This window comes from Miscanthus floridulus, chromosome 8 (genome assembly GCF_019320115.1).
Source record: "Miscanthus floridulus cultivar M001 chromosome 8, ASM1932011v1, whole genome shotgun sequence".
NCBI lineage: Eukaryota > Viridiplantae > Streptophyta > Magnoliopsida > Poales > Poaceae > Miscanthus > Miscanthus floridulus.
Window position 1 is genome coordinate 195,337,427 of NC_089587.1, and position 27,016 is coordinate 195,364,442.

Genomic DNA, 27,016 nt, shown 5'->3' on the forward strand with positions numbered 1-27,016 from the left:
AACCTTATGAGCTTAGCCAAAGCCCTCCTACTTATCTCCATCATAGATTCATCATCTTTGTGAGATTGGGAGTGAATCCAAATGTATTGCTTGAGTGATTGCATCTAGAGGCACTTGGTGTTCGTGTTTCGCTGCTGATTTTGCTTGTTACTCTTGGTGGTTGCCGCCACCTAGACGGCTTGTAACAGCAAGGATCGTCGAGCGGAGAGTGGTGATTGTCTCCAGCTCCGATCATGGTGATTGTGAGGGGTTCTTAATCTTTTCCCAGCGGAGAGCCAAAAGGTACTCTAGTGGATTGCTCGTGGCTTGTGTGATCCTCATCTTGTGTTGGTTGTGCGGCACCCTATTGAGGGTTTGGCGTGTGAAGCCAATTAGCGCATGAACCTCAAAGTGAGTGAATCCCCACAATGAGGACTAGCTTGCCGGCAAGCAAGTGAACCTTGGTAAAAATTATTGTGTTCATCATTGATTCCGAGGTGATTTGTCTTCATTGTTACTCATCCTTGTGATTGATTAGTTGTTTCATCTATGCAGCGGTATAACCTTCTTGATCACTCTCTTTACTTTACCGCAAACTAGTTGACAAGCTCTTTAGTGTAGCTAGTTATGAGAGCTTGCTTGCTTGGTTGGTGTGGCTCTTTAGTTAGCCATTGAGAGCACACTAACATAGGGTAGTGTCATAGCTCTTGTGTGAACCGACACTATCTAAACTAGAATTGTGGTAGGTGGTTTGCATTTTGAGTAGGCTAGCGCAACACTTGCTTCGCCTCATAATTGTCTAATTATTTTGTTAAGTGTTGTTGTAGAAATTTTATTAGGCTATTCACCCCCTCTAGCCATTAGGACCATTCACCCACCAGCCGGCCCACACGACCAAGGCAGCCCAGGCGGGCGACCGCAGGCCGGCCCAGCGCTGGCAGGTGCACAGCCATTTGTGAAATAGCCCTCGTACTTTCTCGAACTAAAGTGCAGTCCAGCAGGTACTATTCATTCGAGTCACGTATTCGCAGTAAGAACCCTGTATAAATTTTCGGCTTGGATTCATACCCTCCTTCGTCCTCCAAAGCAGAGCATCGGCGTGGAGGAACCGAGCGGTGGCGCTGCTGCAGTTGAGAGGCACGGAGGAGCAGCAAGAGCGTCGGCACGCGGGCACGGGAGGGCACATGGACACGACCGTGCACGGCCTGACCACAGTGCGAACCATGGCGAAACACGACATGGTGGCCTGGCAGGCAGAGCTACGCCAGGCAAGCAAAGGATGGTGGCGCCATGGGCTTCAGCGGGCGGGCCTGACGCGCTCGGTAGTGGCGGAGTCATGCGGTTGCGACTGGCGAGGTGGCTCGGGCGTGCGGGCATGGAGGAGCCACGGGGAACCGCCACCGGCAGTGGAGGTGGAGCGGAGCTGCACGCGGACAATCAGTGAGATGGCCCGGCGCGGATGGACCGACAAGGCGCTAGCGTGCGGAACTGGGACGGCGGGCACAGCCATGGCACTGCAGCGCGGGAGCGAAAGCGGCAGGGACGCCGGCGCGCGGGCACGAAAGGAGCCACGACGGAGAAATAGCCGGTTCGGCGCGACCGTGGGGACACAGCGTGGGACAGCGCGAGAGGGGTAGCGGTCTAGAGCTGGACCGAGGACACGCGAGCGCGGTGGTCGAGCGATGAGAGTGAGGCCACGGAGACTCGGCGAGGAGGAAAAGCGGTGCTGCGGCACGGCACGGCACGACGGCGCCGGTGAGAAGCAAGCAAAGGAAATGGGGCACGCGAGGGGCACAACGACGGCGGCCAAGGCCACTGCGTGGAGCGTGCGCGGACGCCGAGGGACAGAGCATAGTCAAGCCGACTGGTGAGGCGTGGCTCCTCGACGATGCGAACTTGGCCGACGGTGGCACGAAGGCGAGGCGTGCAGAGCTCGGCGCGAGGCGAGCGCAAGCCTGGGGCGCACGATGTAGCCGGGGCGCGACGTGCGCCCACGAGGAAGGCAGGGCGACGATGGCAGAGCATCAGCACAAAAAGAAAGCAGAGAGAGGAAGACGAGCGAGATGGCAAGCTGGGCTGCGGTCCAGCACGGCCATGACCGGGCACAAGCGTGCGACGCAGAGAGGAAAAAGGAGAGGCGTGGGAAGTAGACCAAGGCGACATGGTGCTGTCACGATGGTACATGGTTTGGCAGAGGTAGGCAAGGAAAAGACCATGGCGGCAGAGACAAACACGGCAGGCAAGGCAAGCAAAGGCGAACAAAGGACTTGATGGTGCCGCAGAGTGAAGCGATGGAACCGGCAGTCGAACGGTGACGTTTAGCGGGGCGTGGACATGACAGGGCCAGGCAAACGGACACTCCGTGGTGCAGGGACGTGACGGTAATAAATGTCAAACAACGAGTACGCTGTACTGTCAGAAAAAAATAAACGAAGCTGCTGCACTCTCTCTTATCCGTCCATGCTTATCAAAATAAACCCGTGAGTAAATATACATATCATTCTATTCATTAATGGATTTTATTTTTATTTGTAAAAAGTTGATTTGCATGTTTAATCAATTAACAAGCCGTTCGCTATTTATTTGCTAGAATCGTTATCGGACACTCTAAATATTTCTACGCACTACGTAATTTAACTTGAGCGTTGATTTGAGTCCACGAAACTAAGTCGCACATAATTCGTTTATCGCCTCAAGTACGTTTTAAATAAAAAATCCGAGAACTCGCTTTGGAAATTTTACTTAGGCCTAAATCGTGTTGCTAAACGAGCTCGTAACACCAGGGGTGTTACAACTATCTAAATATGCAACTATGATTTTACTAATGTGTTGCTATCTCTACCGCAAAAGAAGTAATACAATCAATGTAAATGCGAAAGCTAAAGAGCAAGGTAGAAATATACAAACTCCCATCGACGACTCTGATATTTTTACTGAGGTATCGAGAAGCACGCAAGCTTTTCCCTAGTCCTCGTTGAAGTCCATCGCAAGAAATCCCTCGCAAGAGCCAAGCTCCCGATCGGGTAACTACATGGATAGTCTCGGACCTTCCCCACGCGCAAGTGGGTCTCCAACATGCCTTCCGGCAAGCATCTCCCGGATGCTCCCCACCGTCTTCACTATTAAGCTTCCGGCCGAAACGCCGCGGGCCTTGTTTCCTCCGGTACACGGTGGCGGCCACACCACAACCACGGTTGGTGTGATCTCGCAAGACTACAAAGCCCCTCCGATGTACAACAATGGTGCGCGTAAGCACCGAGTGGTAAGAGGTATGCAAACCTCACTAAACACTAGGACTAAACCTAGAGCAAGCGCATAAGCGGTGGTCTAATCAACCTAAGCACCTCGCAAAGCACCTACGCTAATCACCTAATAAAACACTAAGCACTATGCAAGTGGAGATCACTAAAATGGTGCATCAACATCCTTGATATGTTTTCTTAGCTCCACCATCATCAAATGGCCGGTTGGGGGTGTATTTATAAGCCCCACTGAGAAAGTAGCCGTTGGGGACGAAATCCCGATTTTCTACTTCTGATCGGCCGCTGATCACGTCCTGACCGAACGTGTCCGGTCGTCCCGACCGTTAGAGCCGCGATCAACTGATCGGACGCTGCCAGCGCCCGTTCACATGCCACCGGACGCGTCCGGTCGCAATTTCGCCGCTCTGGAACCTTTTTGTACTTGATCGGACGATGTAGTTCTGCGTCCGGTCGATTTGCCGCCAGCGTCCGGTCGTTGCTGCTGACGCCTGTTTGCCGAGCCTCTTTATCGGGGCGTCCGGTCGTTTTCTGCCAGCGTCTGGTCCGGCGTCCGGTCACCTCTGTGAGCTTGCTTCTTCGCGATCTTTAGTTCGGCTTGGTTCCTATCTTCGTGCTTGGAATTTGCTTGACATCTTGTGTCTTCTCTTGTGTTTTTGGGGTCTTGCTTATAGTGTTGATCATCGGATCATCACGTCGCCTTCGTCCAAGTCACGTCTTGCATTCTATTAAACTACAAAACAATCACTTGCAAATTCATTAGTTCAATTTAGTTATGTTGATTATCAAATACCAAAATTCAAAGTAAATAAACCAATGATCCATTTTCCTTATAAGGGCTTTGGCTCTTACCTCACTTGGCGCGCATTGCCCTCTCCTCTCCTCTTCCTTCCATTTCCTCCGTCTCGCCTTGGCGTTGGCGTTAGAGTAGGAGTCGTCGAGGGTGTTACGTTCGGACATAGACGCTAGTGTGGGATGAGATATGGAGCGCAGAAAGTGTGGGATGTGATATGGGCGTAGGTGTAGGAGCAGCGTCCAGTCGAGTCGTGCGGCAGGACGTCTGAGCGCTGGCCTGGAAAAAAAAGTGAAAAGGCCAAAGTAAATGGGCGCGGTGGAACGGACGCCTGGCCGCCTCCCAGCATTTCCGCTCAAAATAGGACGAGGAGGCAAAAGGCTCCCCCAACCCAACCGAGCCTTCGTTCCTTTGCTCCTCCCTCCCTCCCTCTGGAAGCCTAGGGTTTAGGGCTTTAACCGCCGCGATGTACGGTGGCGGCGGTGGCGCCGGGAACGCCAGCTCGCTCTTCGGCGGCGGGGGCTTCATGCCCTCACAGTCCACGGTGGTCCCGGAGAGCAGCGGCTTCTCCAAGGTCCTTCTTAATCCCCCCTTTGTTTTGTTCCCTTTCGTCCATTTGTTCTCCATCCCCTGCTGACCCGTCATGGGCGCTCCCGATCGACCGGTGTGGTGGGCAGGGTCGGAGCGCGCAGACGCTGCTCCCGCTCACCGTGAAACAGATCATGGACGCGGCGCAAGCCAGCGATGACAAGTCTAATTTCGCCATCGACGGCGTTGAGGTGTCCACGGTACGGATTTTGCCTTTTTTCCCGGCGGTGCTTAGGCTTGTAAGATTCGTTCATCGACCAGATATTGGAGTATAAATCAGCATTTTTTGCGGTTGGGTTTGGATGGTCACAGTGCTTCGATGGAAGATTTGTTCATTAGTAGATCCATTATCCATTAAGAAACAAAAATGACCTCTTTTGTCTGATGTTGTTCTATTGAAAATTAGCCTCTGGGACATAGGTATGGTGGGTTTCAATGAAATGCTTCCCTTTTATGCGATTTTTCCAATACTTGCTATAGTGTCTATTATTTGTTTTTTCTTTGTGAAATCTAGTTTATCTGGTTTCAGACGGTTTTGCATTGAGCATTTAGTTGGCATATCGAAGTCATTTAAAATGTTGTATTTACTCTGGATTGCAGGTTAGGCTTGTTGGACGCATGTTGAATAAGGTTGAGCGCGTCACAGATGTTCAATTCACTCTTGATGATGGTACTGGCAAGATAGATGTGAATCGATGGTAGGATGCTTCAGATTGTATTTGATGTTGAGCACTTTTGGATTGTTCCATTAATTTAATGCCATTCTTTTTTCAAGGGAAAATGAGTCTTCCGACGCCAAGGAAATGGCTGATGTCAAGTAAGAATTACAGATTAACTGTCGCATGTCAATGATTCAGTTTGTATTGCGTCAAAATTGATAGTGTTGCTTTGTCTTGGTTTTACAAGTAACGGGAACTATGTCATAGTCAATGGCGGTTTGAAAGGTTTTCAAGGAAAGCGCAATGTAGTTGCCTACTCTGTGCGGTGAGCTCTATATACTAGTCTTTCTACTCTTGCATGGTGATTTGTGATGCTTACTTCCAATGTCCGCTTCCTGTGGATTACTGGTGTGTTGTTTGATCTCTTCCATGGAATTGCACCACCGTACTAACATTTCATTTTTCCTGTGCTAAAGTAGAAGACTAAATAAAAGGCTTATGCTGTCTCAAATTCAAATAATAACTTAGTGGTTGCTAGGTTTGCGTCCACCTGTCTAGGTTATTTATACTCCAGTATGTCGATGTTAATGAAATATGCAATGTTTCATTGTTGCTTATCCAACATTATATCATATTGAAAGCTGTTTGTCATCTGATGCCTCAAATTGGTAGCACGATCTTCTTGGGATGATTCAATGCCACTTATGAACTAGTATTGAGGAGAAAGTCTCACCTTGCTTGGACAAATATATTGTGAATTTGATACAGCTATTTCAGACATACATTTTTCTTGAAATCTTACTGTTTATGATTTCTTGTCAGGTGTGTGACAAACTTCAATGAAATACCCCATCACTTTCTGCACTGTATTCAGGTGCATCTGGATCACACCAGGCCAAAGGTACTAAGATCCCACATATTTAATTCCGGGAGTTGAGTGACTTACTAAATTTTTTGCGGGTGATTTTATGTTTTCCGGTGATCAATTTTTTTTATGGTGACATTGGTTGTAGGCCCAAATAAATGCTAGTATGGCAACCCCTGGTCATACTAACCAAGTTTGGCTCTCTAATAATCAGGTAGTTTCTCTAACTGTATAATATTACAAATATCTACCAGTCTCTTTCTAATGTTTCATATTTATTTCCTCAGGCTGCAATGTTTTCTGCATCAGGAAATGCTGCTGGAAACGATGTATCCAAATTGGTCATGAGTGTTTTTCATGACCCAGCAGCCATGTAAGTTAATTATAGCTGATTCTACTATCAAATGTTATTGCTGTGTTTTTCATGACCCAGTAAAAGAAAACTAATCTTACACGCATGATTCATGTTCATGAATAGCATAGTCCAAAGAACCCAAGCCCCATAGTGTTTTAAAGCTAGTACAGATACCAAACTGTCGGGGACCAATACTAGGGTACCCGAAGAGGAGCTAATGACCATCAACATTGATTCATCCGAGCAGTCAAGAGCGCGACTACAGCTCCAACCGACCCCCAGGCGCGCAAGCTCCGCCTCGACTGACCTCTGGGGGCGGGCTCCGCCTCGCCGACCCCGAGGCTGTGGGCTTTGCCTCGCCCGACCCTTGGGCCCGTGCTCCGCCTCGCCCGACCCCGAGGCCGCGGGTTCCGCCTCGCCCGACCCTTGGGTTTGTGCTCCGCCTCGCTCGACCCCGAGGTTGCGGGCTCTATCTCGACCGACGAAGACCCATACCGCCGCCAACCACTCCAGGTCTAGGCGTATGGGCCTGGGTCAAAACTCTGACACCAAGAGGCCGTCACACCCCGATGTAACCCGTGGCCGTGATGGGCCATACCTGAGTGTTCACATCAAGAACAGCGTCGGGCGTGCCGGTTCTCTTCTGTCTAACCATTGTACGAACACTGACAGGCGCGTCAGTTCGTCACGACGTCCACCGGAACGGAATGGAACGCCATGATCGGTAGACGACGCCTGCGCGTGGCGCCAGTGACGGACAGGGCCACGACGTGGAGCTGCCCCTCTTGACATCTACAGGGTTGGCGGGACCCGCATGAAGGAGAAGGACCCGACGATCCTGAAGGACTTCTTATCCCTCATTCTTCTCTTTTCCTCCGCTGTAACCCGTGCTTTCTCTTAGCCTATAAAAGGGAAAGCAGGGCCTCCCATGGAGGGGATCGACCCATCGAGGACCGATCGAATCATCCTGAACCAATCAGAACATAATAACACGACACGAACACACGGCTGAGCAGCGATCGAGCTCTCAGCACCTGTTCACTCTTTCCACCAGAGACTTGGGATCCTTCCGCTCAAAAACGCGCGTATGTGCCCTGGACATCCTTAAAGAGATCTTCGTGGGAAACTTCCAGGGCACATACGCGCGTTCTGGGAGCCTATGGGATCTCAAAAACTGTCGACAGAAGGCCGGGGAAACCCTTCGTGGGTACATCCGGCGCTTTTCCCGACAGTGCAACGAGCTGCCCAACGTCGTCGACTCCGATGTCATAGGAGCCTTCCTGTCTGGGACCACCTGCGAGTCCCTGATCCACAAGCTGGGACGTAATGGTCCGCGAACCACCAAGGAGCTCCTCGACATTGTCACCAGCCACGACTCGGGCGAGGAGGCGGTCGGGGCAATTTTTGACCGTCTCAAGGGCAAGACGAAGCGGGACGAGGACACCGGCGAAGGCGCCTCCAACCGTCCCAGCAAGAAGAAGAACAAGCAGCGGCGTGAGGGCTTGCTCGTGGCCGTCGCATACCGCAAGGGGGGTCGGAAGCCTGCCGAGGGTACCCCGAACCACTTTGAGAAGCTGCTCGAAGGGCTATGCCCGAACTATGCCTTCACCTTCAAGCATCTATACAAGGACCGCGGCCTCATGAAGCGGTTCTTGTCCGAAGGCTCCAACAAGGGGGAGCATGGGGGGACCCTAAGCCGGCTGCAGACGACGCCAAGGGGAAGGACAGCGGCTTTTCGACACTGGATGGCTGCATTATGATCTTTGGAGGGTCGGGGGCCTACGACTCCAAGCGCCGCTAGAAGCTTGCGCGCCGCGAGGTCTATACGATCGAGCTAGCCGCGCTTTCCTTCCTCCGATGGTCGGAGTCCGCCATAACCTTTGATCGGACCGACCACCCGGAAAGCGTTCCGCATCCGGGACGATATCCGCTCGTGATCGACCTGATCATCGGCACGAAGCGGCTCACCAATGTACTGATGGATGGAGGCAGCAGCCTCAACATTATGTACGCTGAAACGCTCGACTCCATGGGCATCGACCGAGCGCGCGTCCGGCCGACCGGGGCGCCTTTCTACGGCATCGTGCCTGGAACGCAGGCCGTGCCACTCGGGCAGATCGATCTGCCCGTCATCTTCGGGGGTCCGTCCAATTATAGGACGGAGACCCTCACCTTCGAGGTGGTCGGGTTCCATGGAACCTACCACGTCATCCTGGGACGTCCATGCTACGCGAAGTTCATGGCCGATGCCGGGTCCACGTGGGGTCATCACCATTGGCACCTCCTTCCAGCGCGCCTACGAGTGCGAGGTCGAGTGCTGCGAGCACGCCACGGCAATTGTCGCCTTCAAAGAGCTCGCGGTCATTAGGAAGGAGGTCGCCGAAGAAGCACCCGACCCAAGCGGTCGACCGGGTCTTTTGAACCTGTAGAGGGCGCCAAGGAGGTCCTCGTAGACCCCAGTGGCTCCAAGGGCAAAGTGGTGCGCATTGGCATCACGCTTTCCTCCGAATAGAAAAACACGCTTGTCTTCCTCTGCGCCCCCAGAGACATCTTTGTGTGGAAACCCTCGGACATGCTAGGCATTCCGAGAGAAGTCGCCGAGCACGCCTTGAAGATCAGTCCAGGCTCCAAAGCTGGTGAAGCAGCGCCTGCATCGTTTCGATGAGGAGAAACGCAGGGCAATCCGCGAGGAGATTGCGAAGCTTTTGGTGGTCGGGTTCAAGGAAGTATACCACCCCGAGTGGTTAGCCAATCCTGTTATTGTACGAAAAAAGAGTGGAAAATGGAGAATGTGTGTTGAGTACACGGGTCTCAACAAAGCGTGTCCAAAGGATCTGTTTCCTTTGCCACGCATAGACCAAGTAGTCGACTCAACCTTAGGGTGCGAAACCCTTTGCTTCCTTGATGCGTACTCTGGGTACCATCAAATCGCGATGAAAGAGTCCGACTAGCTCGCGACATCTTTCATCACCCCATTTGGATAGTTCTGCTACGTCACAATGTCGTTCGGGCTATGTTCCAGCGTTGCATGCTCAAGTGTTTCAGGGACCTCATCGGGCGAACCGTTGAGGCCTACGTGGATAACATTGTGGTCAAACCCAAACGGGCTGACCAGGTCATAGCCGACCTAGAATAGACCTTCGCGAAACTCCGAGCAAACGGCATTAAGCTCAACCCCGAGAAGTGCGTTTTTGGGGTCCCAAGAGGTATACTGCTGGGTTTTATCGTCTCCAAGCGTGGCATCGAAGCCAACCCGAAGATCTCGGCCATCACGAGGATGGGCCTGATTTAGAACATAAAGGGAGTACAACGAGTTGCAGGGTGCCTCGCCGCGCTCAGCCGCTTTATCTCGCGCCTTGGTGAACGAGGTCTCCCCCTCTATCGGCTCCTGAAGAAGGTTGACTGTTTCGAATGGACGCCCGAGGCCCAGGAGGCACTTGACACGGTCAAGCAACATTTGACGAAGGCCCCGATCCTAGTCCCCCTGATCAATGGGGAATCGCTTCTGTGCTACATCGCGGCCACCACGCAAGTGGTCAGCGCCGCCCTGGTGGTAGAACGAGAAGAGGGACACGTCCTCAAAGTGCAGCGTCCCGTATACTACATTAGCGAGGTCTTGTCCGATTCCAAGACCCGCTACCCCCAAATCCAAAAGCTCCTGTACACCGTCCTTATCGCCAAAAGACAGTTGCGTCACTACTTCAAGTCGCATCCAGTGACGGTCGTGACATCCTTCCCTCTCGGCGAGGTCGTCCAAAACAGGGATGCCACGGGAAGAATCGCCAAGTGGGTACTCGAGCTGATGGGTCAAGGCATTTCATATGCCCCCTGGACGTTGCCCTCCTCCGCTTGGCCAGATACCAGCAAGCGTTACGCCGATACCATAGCCGTCGAGTGCGGGGTCGGGCCTTCAACGTCGGGAACCTGGTGCTCCGCCTCGTCTAGAGCAACAAGAACAGCCACAAGCTCTCTCCACCGTGGGAGGGACCATACGTCATCGCGGAGGTGCTCTGACCAGGCACCTACAAGCTCAAGACCATCGACGACGAAGTCTTCGTCAATGCCTGAAACATCGAGCAACTACGTCGCTTTTACCCTTAATATATGCACACTTTCTCTTATCAGTTTTGCTATCGACTCCCTAATCTTTAGTGACACCCGACCCCAGCAACGACAAGGGGTCGGGCCTCACCCGGGGGCTAATAAGAGCATATCTATCCGGTAGACATTCTCTATGTCCGACCATTTCTCACATTGAGACCTGGAAACAAGGGTTACGGAAACGAACGTTGAGTAAAGCCGGTCGGACTGTAAGAAACCTACGCCGCAGCGGCTACGACATTTTTGCTCACCAGCGTGATCAGAGTTTTTTCCGCACCCCCAAACTTTTTAGCCTTAACTATGGAAAGAGTCGGTACGCGTCTAAGAGTACATTCACCTAGCAAACATTCTCTGTGCCCGACCATCTCTCACGTTGAGACCTAGAAGCTAGGGTTGCGAAAACGAACGCTGAGTAAAACTGGTCGGACTGCAAGAAACCTACAACCCAGCGGCTACTGCGTTTTTGCTCACCAGCGTGATCAGTTTGTTCACCCACACCCTAGGCTTTACGGCCTCAACGACGGAAAGGGTCGGAACGAACCAACCTTTTTATACAAAAAAAGGGAGAAGGGCTAAAAAGTTGTTTGGCCATAACAAAATTTAAGAGCTTGTCCATTTATTACAAGTTCGCCGCCTGGTTTATCTGTCTAACTAATTTTTTGGGCGGGATGATCTCATCCTCTATCTCCGCAGGTAAGTCCTGTGCCAGCGGGTCACACAAGTCGATCGGATGGCTTGGCCGCTGCCGAAAGATATGTAAGGAGTAGTAGGATGCGCCATGTGGGTTATGTCGACTCCGTCACGAACGAAGGACCCGGATTTCACTCGAACATGTCCGGTAAGAGCTCTCCGAACCCGTCACTCGAGTCATCAAGGTAAGTCTTGTGCCAGCAGGTCACCAAAGTCGATCGGACGGCTCGGGCCGCTACCGAGAGATGGGTCATCTCTAAGTGACACCCGACTCTAGCAACGGCAATGGGTCGGGCCTCACTCGGGGGCTGGCAAGAGTGTCTATTCGGTAAACATTCTCTATGCCGGACCTCTTTCTCACGTTAAAACCTAAAGGCAAAGTGTGCGGAAACAAACACTGAGTAAAACTGGTCGGACCGCAAGAAACCTATGCTCCAGCGTCTACGACGTTTTTGCTCACCAGCGTGAACAGAGTTTTTGTTCTTGCACTCCGAGCTTTTGCCTCCGCCTTCCCAGGAAGGGTTTGGAGGGGCCCACCGGTGGAATCTCCATCGAGGAGAGCCCAACACATCGCCTAAGTCGATCGGACGGCTCGAGCCGCTACCGAGAGACGGGTCATCTCCAAGTGACACTTGACCCTAGCAATGGCAAGGGGTCGGGCCTCACTCGGGAGCTGGCAAGAGTGTCTATTCGGTAGACATTCTCTATGTCCGACCCCTTTTCTAATGCTAAAACCTAAAGGCAAGATGTGCCGAAACAAATACTGAGTAAAACTGGTCGGACCACAAGAAACCTACGCCCCAGCGGCTACGACGTTTTTGCTCACCAGCGTGATTAGAGTTTTTGTCCCCGTACCCCGAGCTTTAGCCTCTGCCTTCCCAGGAAGGGTTTGGAGGGGCCCACCGACGGAATCTCCATCGAAGAGAGACCAGCAGGTCGCCTAAATCGATCGGACGGCTCGGGCCGCTACCGAGAGACGGGTCATCTCTAAGTGACACCTGACCCTAGCAACGACAAGAAGTCGGGCCTCACTCGGGGGCTGGCAAGAGTGTCTATTCGGTAGACATTCTGTATGCCCGATCCCATTCTCACGCGAAAACCTAAAGGCAAGGTGTGCGGAAACAAACACTGAGTAAAACTGGTCGGACTGCAAGAAACCTACGCCCCAGCGGCTACGGCGTTTTTGCTCACCAGTTTAATCAGAGTTTTTGTCCCCGCAACCCCGGCTTTAGCCTCCGCCATCCCAGGAAAGGTTTGTAGAGGCCCACCTGCGGAATCTCCATCGAGAAGGGGTCAGTGGGTCGCCCAAGTCGATCGGACGGCTCAGGTCGCTGCCGAGAGACGGGTAGGGAGCAGCAGGATGCCCCATGCGGGTTATGTCGACTCCGTCACGAACGATGGAGACCCGGATTTTACACGAACATATCCGGTAAGAGCTTCCTGAACCCGTCACTCGAGCCATCGAGGTAACTTACCAACCCCCACTTTACTTCTCCAGTGCATGAGCATTCATTCATCCATTCTCATGCATGCATTCATATATTCATCTCATACATCCAAGCATCGTATATGCAATTATTGTGTCAACGCTTCGCGTCGCGTCACGAAGCGGTAGTCGTCTCATTCGATATGAGCGGCGACCGACCGAGGTTCGAAGGCCGGCCCGCGAACGGCTCGAGGCCGCCTCGCGTCAAACAGAGCCAGGGGAGAAAACGCAGATGAGCCCCAACGGCCTTTGCCCGACCCGCTCAGAGGCGGACAGGGTCATCTCGACCTTCTCGTTCAATCGTAACCTCGAGCCATGCCCACAGAATCTCAATCGAGGGGAGGCCAACGAGCCACCTGAGTCTGTCTCCGGAACGACTCAGGTATCTGCCGGGAGACGGGTTAAGGAGCAGTGGAATGCCACATGAGGGCTATGCCGACCCTGTCACGAACGACGGACCTGGATTCCACTCGGACATACCCGTTAGCGAGCTCGCCGAGCGTGACAATCGAGCCATCGAGGCAAGTGTCGTTAGCTCAGCCCCTCCGGTTGCGGAAACCGTTGACGAGGTGACGCATAAAACTCGGCCGACCCCTACCGAGCCCATCGGGGCTCGGGGGCTCGAGCCGCCCGACCCCAACTCGGGAATCCAACCGACCGAGGTTCGAAGGCCGGCCCGTGAAGGGCTCGAGGCCGCCTCGCGTCAGAGCCAGGGAAGAAAACGCAGATGAGCCCTAGCGGCCTTTGCTCGACCCGCTCAGAAGCGGACAGGGTCATCTCGACCTTCTCGTTCGATCCTAACCTCGAGCCATGCCCACAGAATCTCCATCAAGGGGAGGCTAACGGGCCACCTGAGTCGGTCTCCGGAACGACTCGGACATCTGCCGGGAGGTGGGTTAAGGAGCAGTGGAACGCCACATGAGGGCTATGCCTACCCCGTCACGAACGCTCACCGAGCGCGTTACTCGAGCCATCGAGGCAAGTGACGTTAGCTCAACCCCTTAGGTTACGAAAATCGCGGACGGGGTGACGATCACAAAGATGAGCCGACCCTCGACCGGACCCTCGCTACGTGCGGGGACTCGAGGAAAATTAGACTCGCAAGGAGACCGAATGCGCGGTCGCAGAACGATGGCTCAGATCCTAGGGAGGGGGTACGTGCGAAAACTAAGAATAACGTTTCTAAAACAAGAGATGCTCTCTCCTACTATTTTCGCTATCCTCTTCTCGATCTTTAGTGACACCCGACCCCAGCAACGGCAAGGGGTCGGGCCTCACTCGGGGGCTGATAAGGGTATATATACCCTTTCTAAAACAATCGTCGTGCCCGACCCTGTCCTCACATTAAAAAACCTAGGGGCAAGGTTTGCGAAAACTAACGACTGAGTAAGGCTGGTCGGACTGCAAGAAACCCACGCCCTAGCGGCTACGACACTCTTGTTTACCAGCGTGATCACAATTTCCCGTCTGCACTTAACAAACGGAAAGGTCGTAACGCATTAACCCCTTTTCACACATAAAAAGAGAGAACAAACTTGTTCAACCGAAATAAAAGAACAGACTTGTTCGAACAAAACACAAAGGTCGGAACTTGTCCGATTATTACAAAAATGATCGTCCAACCTATTTAACTGACTAGACCATCCGGGGGAGAACCATGCCTTCTATCCTGTTCGCCACGTCCTGCGAAAGGGGAGCCACCGCCGTTTCTATCTCCTCCAGCTCGTGGACTTCATAACCGGGCGCGTAGCCGTGGCTCATCGCCTCCAGATCGATGTTGTCCCCATAATGAGAACGAGCAATCGCGAAAGACTGGTTGACCCCGGCGCGGAGGGCATTCCTCTCGAGCTGGCGCACCCGAGCCGTGATCTTGACGGCACGAGCCGCGAGCGAGCTGGTCCCCTCCGACCGCACCACCTCAAGGTCGTCGCAGACCACTCTGAGGGCGGCGCTCAGGATACCGAGCTCGTCACTCTCCGTCTGAACACCTCGGTGAAATCCATGGCCATACCGGCAGAAACGCTCTCGGCCTCCAGCTTCTGGGTCGTCGCGCTTTCCGCGCTCCTCGCGAGCCGCGCCACGTTCTGAGCGGAGCCTCTCCGCGGTTTGGATCAATTCATCCCGCTCCTTGCGTAGCCGAGCGACCGCCGCGGCATCCAGGCTCGCCCTCTTCTCCAGGGCCGCGAGCTTCTCATGGCCCCCAGCTTCAGATCCCTTTCCTTCTCAACTTTGCCCAGAAGGTCAAAGGATCCGCTCGCGGGTCTCGGCGTCCTTCTGGAGCAACTCATCCCGCTCCTTCCTAACCCTGGCGGCTTCTTCGTCATCCTTCCGTGACCTCGCCGACATGGCCTCGAACGCCTTCTCGGCCTCGTCAGCATCCCGACGGGCCTCGGCAACCCGTGACTGAAGATTGGCCGCCTCCTTGGCGAGCGGAGTCAGCTCGGCCACCCTCTGCTGGGCGGCAACATGCTGAGCTATCACCTCCCCGCGTAGCCGCGCCTCCTCGACGAGGCGGTCCTAGGTTTCCTTCTGTTGACGAAGGAATCGAGATTTCCCCCAGCTACGAGCTATAAGGGACTGCAGAAAGATGATGGTCAGGATACAAAAAGTATATAAAGAAAGATAAGCGCAAGAAGCAGGACCAAACAATACACGGCCGGAAGGAACAACAACGTCGCGCAATACGCCCGTAGCATGGTTTAGGGCTTCGAGCACGGACGCGATCTTTACGTCGAGGCTCTCCGGCTCCATGCTCTCTACGTCGGCGTCGAGGGTGAAAAGCGTCGATGCCGGATCCTGCGGATCCGCCCACTGGAGCAGGGGTCGCCCCACGCGGGCGAGCCGCTGCCCACCGACGTCAGGGCTAGGGACGACTTCCCGCCGACTCCAAGCGTTGCCGACCCCTCTCGCCGTGAGGTCCCCGTCGGGATGCCCCCTCCGGCGACGGAAGGGGTTAGCGGCGCGGACGCCAACCTCTTTCCCACCACCACGACTCCTGGGGACCCCTCGGTCGTGTCCCCCTCCGTCCGACCGGCGCCAGACGCCTTCGCTTGGGCCGCCGATGGCACGGGTCGGCGCCACGAGCGCGGTCGGCAGCTCCGTCCGCCCCACCGTCAGTAGCGGTATCGTAGCCATCACCAGCTGCTCCGCAACCTCTAAGGGCGCCCCCTGAGTGCCTGCGTCCGCCCATCTCGCTGAGGGCACGGGCGCCACCGTGGGCGGCGTCCGACTGGCCGACGATGCAGTCACACTGGCGCAACTCCCACCCGAAACGTGCGTGACACCAGCCGACGGCTGCCGCCTCGATTGGAGGGCAATGCTCTTCTTTGGTGCCAGCGCCAAAGGATTTTGCTGGCTGCCGACGCTGCAAGGGACGAAAAACATAAGTCACGATGAAATTCGACTAAAATAGAAAAAAACAGAGGAACTGATAACTCACTTCAGCGCCGTCGGGCGGCAGATGCGTTTGGGGGCGAACCCTCGACCCTCGCTCTGCCTCGTCGAGACGAGGTCGTTTCGAGCCCGCCCCGTGCTCCTGGGCAGAGGGGCTCGCTCCCCTTGGCTCTTGAAGCGCGATGGCGGAGCCGCCCACCTCTATTGGCTCCTGGGGCAGGCCGACGGTACGCCCCACCTTCGCCGGTTCCTGGGGGCGCCGACGGTACGACCCGTCTCTGTCGGCTCCCCAGACGTTCCCTCCCCTCCATGGAACGAAAAGGGTCTCGAATTCCTGCAAGGACGAACCGACGCCTGTCAGCGTATTCTCGTTCTCGAAGTTGTCCCACTCGATATCGTCAGCTACCGTCTCTTCCCCCTCCATGCAAGGACGAATCCCTTGGTAGCGGTGCCGGGTGGTCCGTGAGGACGAGATCCCTCGGCTGGTCCCGCCCCTCTCAAAGTTAGTATCACGGGGTCGGGAAATCAATTGAAGAGAAGTCAAGAGAAAGAGAAACTTATAAAGACGATGTAGCCTGGCTCCGACCGCATCGGAGGATGCCCCGTTACCGAGTAGACGAAGTCAAGGGCGGCACCCGCGTCGTCCCGCATTGGCTCCATCGCCTCCTTGATGCGTTGCGCGATCTCGGAGTTGGGGAGCGTTCCCTCGGGCGCCATCGCGTATAGCGGGAGTGCGCGCGTCATCAACGACGTCACCATTCTTGCGTGGTAAGCCCCGATGACGCCCAACCCTTTCAGGCCGTTCTCCTTCAGGATGTGGATGGCGGCGATGTGGTCTCGGATCTTCTTCTTGTCCTTCTCCGGGACGCCCCACTTCCTCCACTGCTACGGGGCCTCTTCGATCAGGCGCCCGGTGAACTCCGGCAGAAGGGCGGCGGCGTCATTCTTGAGGTAGAACCACTGCGAGTGCCACCCCTTGTTGGACGTCGAGAACCGCATGGACGTGTACTCGTTGACCCGATTGTTCCGAAGTTGGATGCCGGCGCACCCCATCGGCATGTGCAGCTCCTGCCTGCCGCTTTTCTCCCTCTTCTTCTGGAGATTGACGGCGAAGAAATGCCTCCACAAGTCGAAGTGGGGGCTGATCCCCAGGAATCCCTCGCAAAGCGCGACGAATGCCGCCATGTGCTGGATCCCGTTGGGATTGTGATGCAGCTCAATCTTGTAGTAGTGCAGCAGCCCCCGAAGGAATTTGTGGGCGGGGGTCGCAAGCCCACGCTCGTGGAAGTGGGCGAACGACACCACGTAGCCGTCGGGCGGTGACGGCAAATCCCCGTCGCCGGGCAGCAACCACCCTCGGCCGAGGTGCGTGCGCGGAGAAGACCGCGATGGACGAGGCCCTCCATGCGCTGGAAGGTGATGTCGGAACGACACCACGGATCCATTGGAGGTGGGGGCGGATGGATGCGGGCTCAACGGCGGCGGAGATGCAGAGGCAGGAAACCTAAACGATGGTGGCGGCGGCGTGGCTGCGGAGGCAAGGATGCAACGTATGGAACCCGGAGGGCTAACCCTTTGGTTTTATAGGGGCGACGGGTGCAAGGAAACCAACCGCCCGCCTAGATCTCCGCGCCTACCATGACCTGTCACCACATCTCGTCGCGGGACATGCGCACGCAACCTATGGTCGTCCCCTCGAAAAACTCGCCGGACGTTTCGCCTCCCCGAACGGGCCATGACCCGTCACAGGTAAGAGGGATACGGAGCTAAAAACACTCCTACGGTTCGTCTAGGCCCAGGAGTTCGAAGGTTGGCCCACCGATGGGTTCGACAACCGATCCGGGCGCCTTTAGAGTGAGGGGTGGAAAGGGATAGGCCCGCTAGCCGCCAGCATCCTGGCCCACGTTCGAGTCTTGGCTGGATACGATTCATGGTTTTTCCTCGAAGAAAGGCAGAGAGCCCTCGGGACCGGTCCAACGGACCCGAGAACTATATGGATTGACCGCTGAGAATCTGGAATCGGTCACCAGCTGATCCAAGCCGGATCCCCGCGAGCGGGATGTCGGGGCCCTAGTCGGACCAGCCTGTTAACAGCTCACCGAGCACCATGGTTCGTCCATAGAGGAAAATCATGGCACGGCTCAGTCCCTCTGTTTTTATCAGAAAAAACGCTTGAGGGAAGACGATCATAAAGACGAGTCAACCCTCTACCGGACCCCTGCTACGGGCGAGGGTTCGAGGAAAGTTGGACTCGCACGGAGACCGAACACACGGTCGCAGAACGACAGACCCCCGAAGGGGTCGAAATCAGGAAAAGACATTTTCCGACCCACCAAATCTCGCGGCTATACCCCCGAGGAGTCCGATCACGACGAAAGGGAATCACCGTCCCTAGGTCATGTCGTGGGCGACAAAAGAAGGCCAAGGCCCTCAGAGTCCTTTCGTTCGGAAAAGCCTCCGAAGGAGTATTTTACCCCTCCGCAGGCTCGGCGGCTACTGTCGGGGACCAATACTAGAGTACCCGAAGAGGAGCTAATGACCATCAACATTGATTCATTCGAACAGTCAAGAGCGCGAGTACAGCTTGAACCGACCCCTAGGCACGCAAGCTCCGCCTCGCCCGACGTTTGGGTTCGTGCTCCGCCTCGCCCGACCTCTGGGGGCAGGCTCCGCCTCGCCCGATCCTGAGGTCACAGGCTCTGTCTCACCCGACGGAGACCCATACCGTCGCCAACCACTCCAGGTCCAGGCGTGTGAGCCTGGGTCAAAACTCTGACGCCAAGGAAGAGACCGACACGCCCCGATGTAACCCGTGGCTGTGACGGGCCATACCTGAGGGTTTATATCAAGAACAGCGTCGGGCGTGCCGGTGCTGTTCTACCTAACCATCGGACGAACGCTGACAGGCGCGTCAGTTTATGATAACGTCTGCCGGGACGGAATGGAACGCCATGACCGGCAGACGACGCATGCACGTAGCGCCAGTGACGGACAGGGCCACGACGCGGAGATACCCCTGTTGACATCTACAGGGTTGGTGGGACCCGCATGAAGGAGGACCCGGTGATCCCGAAGTACTTCTCCCTCTCATTCTTTTCTTTTTCTCCGCTGTAACCCGTGCTTTCCCTTGGCTTATGAAAGGGAAAGCAGGGCGTCCCATGGAGGGGATCGACCCATCGAGGATCGATCGAATCACCCGAACCAATCACAACACAAGAACACGACACGAACACACAGTTGAGCAGCGATCGAGCTCTCAGCACCTGTTCACTCTTTCCACCAGAGACTTAGGATCCTTTTCCTCTCTCGCCCGTTTGTACTCTCTACTACAAACTTGCAGTGCTAGTAACACGAGCAGCAGCAACAAACTGGACGTAGGGACTTTGTGTCCAAATCAGTATAAACCTCGTGTCCTCTGAACACACCATCCGAGCCAAACGCGCAATATTAGAAATATACTCGTCGGTGGTAACTCGAAACACCGACACAAACCTACGGAGCTTTAAAAGCTCCATGGTAAAGAATGGCCATACTTAGTAATGGTTTGACCTAGAAACACTAGGGCACTAGGCTAGCTCAGGGTTATGAACCTAGAAATAATGGAAGAACTGTAAAAAAGGGCAGACCCAGTGCCAGAGGCTCCCACATGAGTGGGGTCTGGGGAAGGGAAAAACCGAGGCAAACCTTTCCCCCGTAAAATCTACGGAGAGGCTGCTTTGAACCCGCGATCTGGTGACTCAGTGAGACAGCTCTCACCACCGCAAATAATGGAAGAACTGTAAGGAGAACAAATTTAGTAAAGTTTATTCTCCTTTTGGTGAACGCTGAATTGGATGAACACCATCTTAGGCTAATTTTGTATTCCATAGATTCAAGGGTCTTGTATAAACCTCATTTTGTAGTAGGTTTGTTTCTTCTACCTTGTTAGTATTCTAGTGCCAATTTTAAAAGCAAATTTATTACTGTATTACAAATGTGAGGAGCATATCTTGTTGAGAAATAGACTGATGACTGCAACTGCAGAGACCGGGAGCATGGACTGCACATCAAAGATGTCGCAGCTTGTGTTAAACTACCAGAAGATGCAGTCAGGTATTTTCTGCCTTCTCCCTCCCTCTAAAATACACAGTATTCAACTTGCTATCTTCTTTCTTAAATGAACAAAACCAGACTGGCAGCTTGCTTTCCTGCATATTGTTTCTTCAAGTTCTTAGTTATTAGTACTCTGCTCAGTAGCTTTTCTTTTCCTGATTACAGCCTCCCAATCCCAGGGACTTATCTTTTTTCTTGGTATATAAACAGAAACTGATATGATACAGACAAATATTTCCATTAAATTGTTTGACCCCTTTTATCGAAATGAGTCTTATTCTTTATCATGAACTACAATTCTGAATCTTGTCTTTATTCTTTATCACAAACTACGCCACTTGTTACTTTCACAGGGCGGTCATCCAAGAGCATATTGACCAGGGCAACATTTACAACACGATTGATGACAACCATTTCAAGTCTGCCCTGAATGGATGATCATGTCGCAAGTCCAGCCTTCAGGCTCTGTGTAGGTATGGAGCCGTTTCAAGCAAGAAATGTAAACCCTCTGCAGGATCGTCTCTATCTTGCATATAGTCATCAGGGTGTCAACAGCTTAACTTCTAGGTTTAGGTGTGTATCTAAGTACTGCTCTCTTATGCAGTTATATGCAACGGACATATGATGTGAGTGGACTAGGTCTACCTGCAGGACATCAGTTGTGTTTGCTACTCAAGTAACGTATAAGTAACACCGTGTGTAGGATGGATCTAGCAAAATAAGTTAGGAATGGATTCTTCCATTATATTCCATCTCTAGTATCCTTCCAAACTTCCCTGGTGCTAGTATATTCCATCTCTAGTATCCTTCCAAACTTCCCTGGTGCTAGATCTGCCTTGTATCATTTTTCCAGCCCATGGAGTATCAAAGTTTCACCTATCCATTCGTACAAATTCGAACGTTTCACATTCCAAAAGGCCTATAACCGTGAAATACGCTAGTCATGAATTGAACCAAACAAGGCAGAGGGATATTGAGTAAAGGTTTTCCTCTTGACACAGACTACACGGACAAAGCTTTGATCACTCCACAGCAAAACCTCTTCTCTTCTACAAATCAGTAGCCTGGGGATTATATTTTACACCAATAATTACAGGATGACGGCGTGCCTACTTATCATTCTATGTAAAATCATGACAACCCGAGGAAGCTGTCGACCTTGGCATTGGTCGATCTGGACAAAAACTTCATGCAAATGGGAGGCTGCACCTTGGCGAGGGCCAGAATGGACTGCGGCAGGGTCCAGATGCCATCTCCACAGATCAGCCCTGACGCGACGGCAGGTCCGAATGCGTCCGCTTTCGCCCTGTTCAGCTGCTCCCACACGAAGAGGATCACGCAGCCCAGAAACATGTCGATGGCGAAGTAGGATCCGATGTAGAACGGGATCGCCATCGCCATTGGCAGCGGGATGAACCTCGACACCCTGTGCGGGGTCAGGTCCCTCACAAGGTTGATGATGATCGCTGCCGCAAAGAAAATGTAGCAGAGGGTGAGGCAGTTTTTCGGGAGCGAGTGGAAGCCATCCACGCCGAGGATGGCCATGTTGCGGTACACGATGGCATAGGGCGCCGGGTACTCTGCCACTCTCGCCAATGTCATCGAACGCCTTGTAGAAGAGCCAGAAGACGCAAGGCCCGATGACACACCCCATACCGGTGCCGATCACCTGGCTGATGAACATAGACCTCGGTGACGCCAGCGTCAGGTACCCAGTCTTGAAGTCTTGCATCAGGTCTGAGGCTGTCGACACTATGCTCATCATGACACCACACGCAGCGAGCCCAACGAGCACGCCACCTTGTGAGAGCCCGGCCCATGCACCGAACACGAAGATGGCGAGCTTGCCGTAGGTGGAGGCGAGAGACCAATCAGTGAGGCCACTTCCATAAGCGTTGCAGAAGGCCAGGACAGGTGCCATGACATAGGCAACCAAAATGTAGTACCACTTGAGCTGCGGGAAGATCTGAGGAAGGGTGCCGATAGATATTGCGGCAACTGCAACATAGCCCCCGTATGCAACTGACTTGGGAATTTGATCTTTCAGAAAAATCTCAGTGCGACGTTCATCATCAAAGGATAGAGCTTCAGTACTGGACATGGAACTGCCATTGTTCGAAACAGGAAGCATGCTTTTTGAATTTTGCTGCATCATTGCTATGAAGCCCGCAATTGTGCGGATCAGCACCTTAATGAAGTTGTATAAACCATCCCCAAGGATCAAAGCGATGGAAATGAAAACCTGCAATTGCAAGGAACTAGCAGTTGAATTCTTCGTCACAAAACTAATGTTCTCATGCGATGAAGCTGAATGGTATAGCTTTGGGAAAAGAGAACAGAACAGCCATAAGTAGGATCGATGTTTACCCTGTAAGCCTGCAGCCCATGTAGACTTGAGTCTTCGAGGTCAGCCGGGTACCAACTCCCCTTCTTCTTGGCAATGAGAGGCCACATTACACCCCATGAGAGGATACCTCCCAGCAGAACAGACACATTAACGATGTATGGGCAGATCATGCCAACTCCAACGTATGTAGGAGAGAAGTCAAAGAAGAATCTGAAAGACGATAAGCCAAGTTTAGCATCAGAGACCAATACCTCTGAATTAGCGCCTAGCCAATTGGAAATACTAAGCAAAACTTCAGATGCTTGGCATAAATAACTGCTGTTTTACTTGTGCAGCATAACAAGAGATGGCACAGATGAATTTGCAAGCTCTCATTGTTTTACCAGATGGAAGACGTATAAACTATTCCAGATATTGGACATTATACTCAGCAGGTGTCATATCTAGGATAGTGTCACAGTTCTGACCTATTGTTATAAGCTTCAAGGCCCAACGTTGGGAAATTTTTGAATCCACACTCATCCCCTGCAGTGTAGAACCACTGAAAAAAGCCCCAGAAAAAGCTAAACACGAAGTACTTGCCCAACGTCTTTACTTGCTTCCTGAAATATATCATTATCATTGTAAGCGGAGTTGCACAACATGGACCAGGTGGTGAAAATAATGGATATAGTTTTCACAAGGTCAAAGTAGCCAAAAGCAGAACTGTATGGACATACTTTGCAAGCTTGGCTCCCTCAGGTGTGTGAAACCCGTTGATGAGATATGCAGTGGCTGTGCCACTTGGATAGGTCAGCTTGTAGTCAACAATCATAATCTGAAACAAAATTAAGCTGATAAGAACAAGTTTGCTTCCATACAGTAAATCAGTAAGAACATAATGGAGAAAAGAATTGGAGACATACCTTTCTTAGGGGCACAAGCGCAAAGAGACCAATAAAACTGACAAGGAATAGGAACCCTATCATCCATCCAAGGTGAGGATCCTTTATGTTATTAGCATCATTAGCCTCTGTTGCTTGTTTAGCTATTTTGTCACTCATTCCAAATAGATAACTGCCGAAGCCACCTGATTAATTTGAATAAAAGAGTATAAGCCACTTTGCATATTTTTTGTTGGCTTTAACGCAACATTCTTATCTGATGCAGTGACGTGAGTCACACTCTCGAACAGGAAAAACAATGATTTGATTACTTATTTGATTTGGACAGATAAGGCACCAAAACATGCTACTTGTCTCATGCCTTAAATGATCTGATCACACTATGACCACTTCAAAACACAGATAATCATTCATTTCCTGAAAGCGTTATTGCAGATTTGCAGTTCTGCAATGGAGGACATGCAAATTTAAACTTGCTGATAAGAGTAGCTTCTTAATTCCAGCTGACCAACCTATGCGTATGGGCCATTTTGTTATGCAATTTCAAATATTTCAGCCTGCAAGTCCAACACCGGTTGAGATGGTTTGGACATGTCCAACGAAGACCTTCAGAGGCACCGGTGCGTAGTGGAATCCTAAGCCATGATAGTAACGTGAAGAGAGACAGAGGAAGACCGAAGTTGACTTGGGTAGAGGTAATAAAAGGAGACTTGAAAGGATGGAATATACCCAAAGACTTAGCCTTAGATAGGAGTGCTTGGAAAACAGCTATTCACGTGCCTGAACCTTGATTGCTTCTGCTAGGTTTCAACTCTAGTCTATCCCAACTTGTTTGGGACTTAAAGACTTTGTTGTAGTTGTTGCTGCTGCAAGTCCAGTGGTTGCGCATGATAGATTGGGCATCAACGCACTAAATAACATGGTTCACAAATGAGCTTGCAGATCATAAATAGTTTATTTATGTTCGACCAATGCTTCAGATGCATGTGCCATACTGCCATGTCTGCCAAAGGAAAAAAAAAGCAACGCATGTACTATGCATCTATTTTAAGGGGAGGAGTCAACCCAAGTAGGCTCATCCCGTTTCAACCTGTCCTGAGTACAAATGGCATTTCTTGCCCAAAGTTGATCACCTAATTATGAGCGCCAAATATTTGAAAAATATTTTTGTTGATTTTTTACACGTTTATTCAGCAAAGGAAGCAACCAGAAACTTTCCCCAATTTCATCCCTAGCCTTCTAGGCCTTTCATTGAAAAATAGGTGACTATCCTATGGCTATCAATCATGCACTCCCTGAGACCACATAATCACCGTTGAGTCCACACCTAACAGTGACACACTGGACAACAAGTCCGAAACGACCAAGAAGATTTCGAGTTTTATGGTCCTTCACCAATCGTTTATTGTGCCGAGAACGCTATTTTTGAGTCGCTACTGAAAGCGATCGGTTGGTGTTTTCCTTTGGGGCAAAAGAACAATCGATTACCTGACGTTTCAGGCTTACCAACTACAGCGAACGCTATGTGCCCCCCTGTGACTCTCTGTATCTGCGTCATACACTCAGACTACTCCCACACCCAAAAGCCACTATAGACAAACCAAACAAAGAGATTGATCCACTGTTCGTTCTACCAATTCGAACGGCACATCGGCGATTCATACGAAGGCGAGCAGGAAATCGACGCAACAACCGCTCCCAAAAGCACGATCGCCACAAGTTCCTCTCAACTCAAGCAGACAACGGCGGTGATAGGAAATCACGAATTAGTACACTAGTAGTGCTAGCGAAGCATACATAGTTCGGGGGGGGGGGGGGGGGGGGGGGGGGGGGGGGGGGGGGGGGGTCTGGTGGTTGGTTACCGACCGCTGAAGGCGATGCCGTAGGCGGAGACGACGCAGGTCTGGATGACGGTGTTCTCCTGCCTGGTGAAGGGCTGGCGGAGGAAGCCCATCCTCTCGACGGCGGCGGTCCACATGCGGACGAAGAAGAAGCCGAGCAGCCCCGCGGAGACGTTGAGGGAAGGGATGATCCCCGTGGTGAGGTTGAGCTTCATGACGATGACGCTGAACATGACGGCGAGCAGCGCGCTGACGACGAACGCCCGCAGCGTGAGCTGCTCCCGCCACGACGGCACCGCCTTGTCCGCGAACACCGGCTCCACGGACGCCGCCTGGCCGCCGTCGGCCCCAGCGCCGCCGCCATTGCCGCCCAGCCCCTCGCCCTCGCCCTCGCCCTCGCCCTCGCCCTCGCCCTTGCCCGCGGCGTGGCGGTGCCGCAGCGCGGGGGATGCGGCCGCCGCCTCCGACACCTCGTCCTCGCCCCCGCCGCCGCCTCCCGCTGCGGTGGTGTGCGGCGCCATTTGATTGGGCGCTCGTGCTCCGTGCTCCGTGCTCGGGTTGGTGCTTTGGTGCCCGCCTTTTGGAGTGGTGGTGGTGGGAGGGGACTGCCGGGAGAAAAAGACGAGGAAAAAAGGGTCAGGGTGATGATGCGCTGTGGCACTGGCTGCAGGAGCACTCGTGTTTGAAATTTATTGGAGCAGAGCCGCCGGCGGTGCGAGTCTGGGGTTCCTCTGCCGAGGTTAGATGGTGACCGTCCGATCCCATCGGACGGCGGCCGAACAGTCCTGTGCGGGGGCTGTGGGGAAGTATGGACGTGGTTTGACTCTGACCGTTACTTGATCAACGGATTTTCTCCCCGAGTTCTCGACCGGCTCGAATAATAAAATAGTACTAGTAGTAGTGAAGGGAACTGGGAAATGCTTAGGGTTCTCGAAGCGGACAAGCACTTCAGGCCATGGCAGCGTGTTAGCACTGGCGTTATCCCATATCAGTTTATCTCGTTTGCATTATCAGTCTACGAAATGCAAACTTTTTTTTTAACAGAAATACTATACAACACACGTGTGTTTTAACGTAAAAAAATATATGAATTTTTTCTCTCCTTTTCCGTCCGTTCTGCTAGCGCAGACACGGGCGTTGTTCGCGCAGGCCACAAGCGCGGGTCACGCCGCCCAGGATCCGCTCTGCTCGAGGCCGGACATGGTGTCAGGATTTGCCTCTCTGCTCGAGGCTGGCTGCTGCTCTGCTGCAGCTTGCTCCTGGGTAGCAGTGGAGTCTGGCCGCACGCGTCCTCCAGTAGCCTGTCCTCTTCCTCCTCTGCTGTGATTTGTCCTTCCATAGGAAAAAAAATTATTTCTCGTGATCTGTGAATCTGTGATTTTGTGATTTGTGATTGTCTGGAGATAGAAAGAGGATAGAGACTGCTGGATCTTAATTCTATGGTGAAAAAAATTTATGTGTTAAAACTACATAAAACATATAGTTGTTGGATAGACAGCCTCTTTTTTTTTAAGGAACGCCAAAGCACTTGTATGTAGTGGGAGTACTGGCCAATACAGTAATCTCTTTTCTTTTTTCTTTTTTTTGAAAAGTAAACTCTTTCCTTTTGTCCTATTTTCCTGCTGGCAATCATTGTGAGCTTGTCACTGTCGCGTCCCGTCGATACAGAAACGCACTGGTGAT

The 27,016-nt window shown here is 52.7% G+C and overlaps 1 protein-coding gene and 1 pseudogene across 1 annotated transcript; one reads left to right on the plus strand and one right to left on the minus strand.

The window, feature by feature from the left end:
* The first annotated feature begins 4,313 nt into the window (after nt 1–4,313).
* On the plus strand, nt 4,314–21,034 carry LOC136477837 (replication protein A 32 kDa subunit B-like). The gene is made up of 11 exons (XM_066476098.1): nt 4,314–4,606; nt 4,710–4,820; nt 5,221–5,318; nt 5,396–5,437; nt 5,527–5,604; nt 6,102–6,180; nt 6,293–6,358; nt 6,432–6,517; nt 20,193–20,261; nt 20,615–20,734; nt 20,866–21,034. Exons 1-10 carry the CDS (start codon nt 4,499–4,501, stop codon nt 20,697–20,699), a joined length of 822 nt encoding a protein of 273 aa, XP_066332195.1. The 5' UTR covers nt 4,314–4,498; the 3' UTR covers nt 20,700–20,734; nt 20,866–21,034.
* A 175-nt stretch (nt 21,035–21,209) lies between these two features.
* On the minus strand, nt 21,210–26,005 carry LOC136477836 (probable metal-nicotianamine transporter YSL14; annotated as a pseudogene).
* Nucleotides 26,006–27,016: the final 1,011 nt, after the last annotated feature.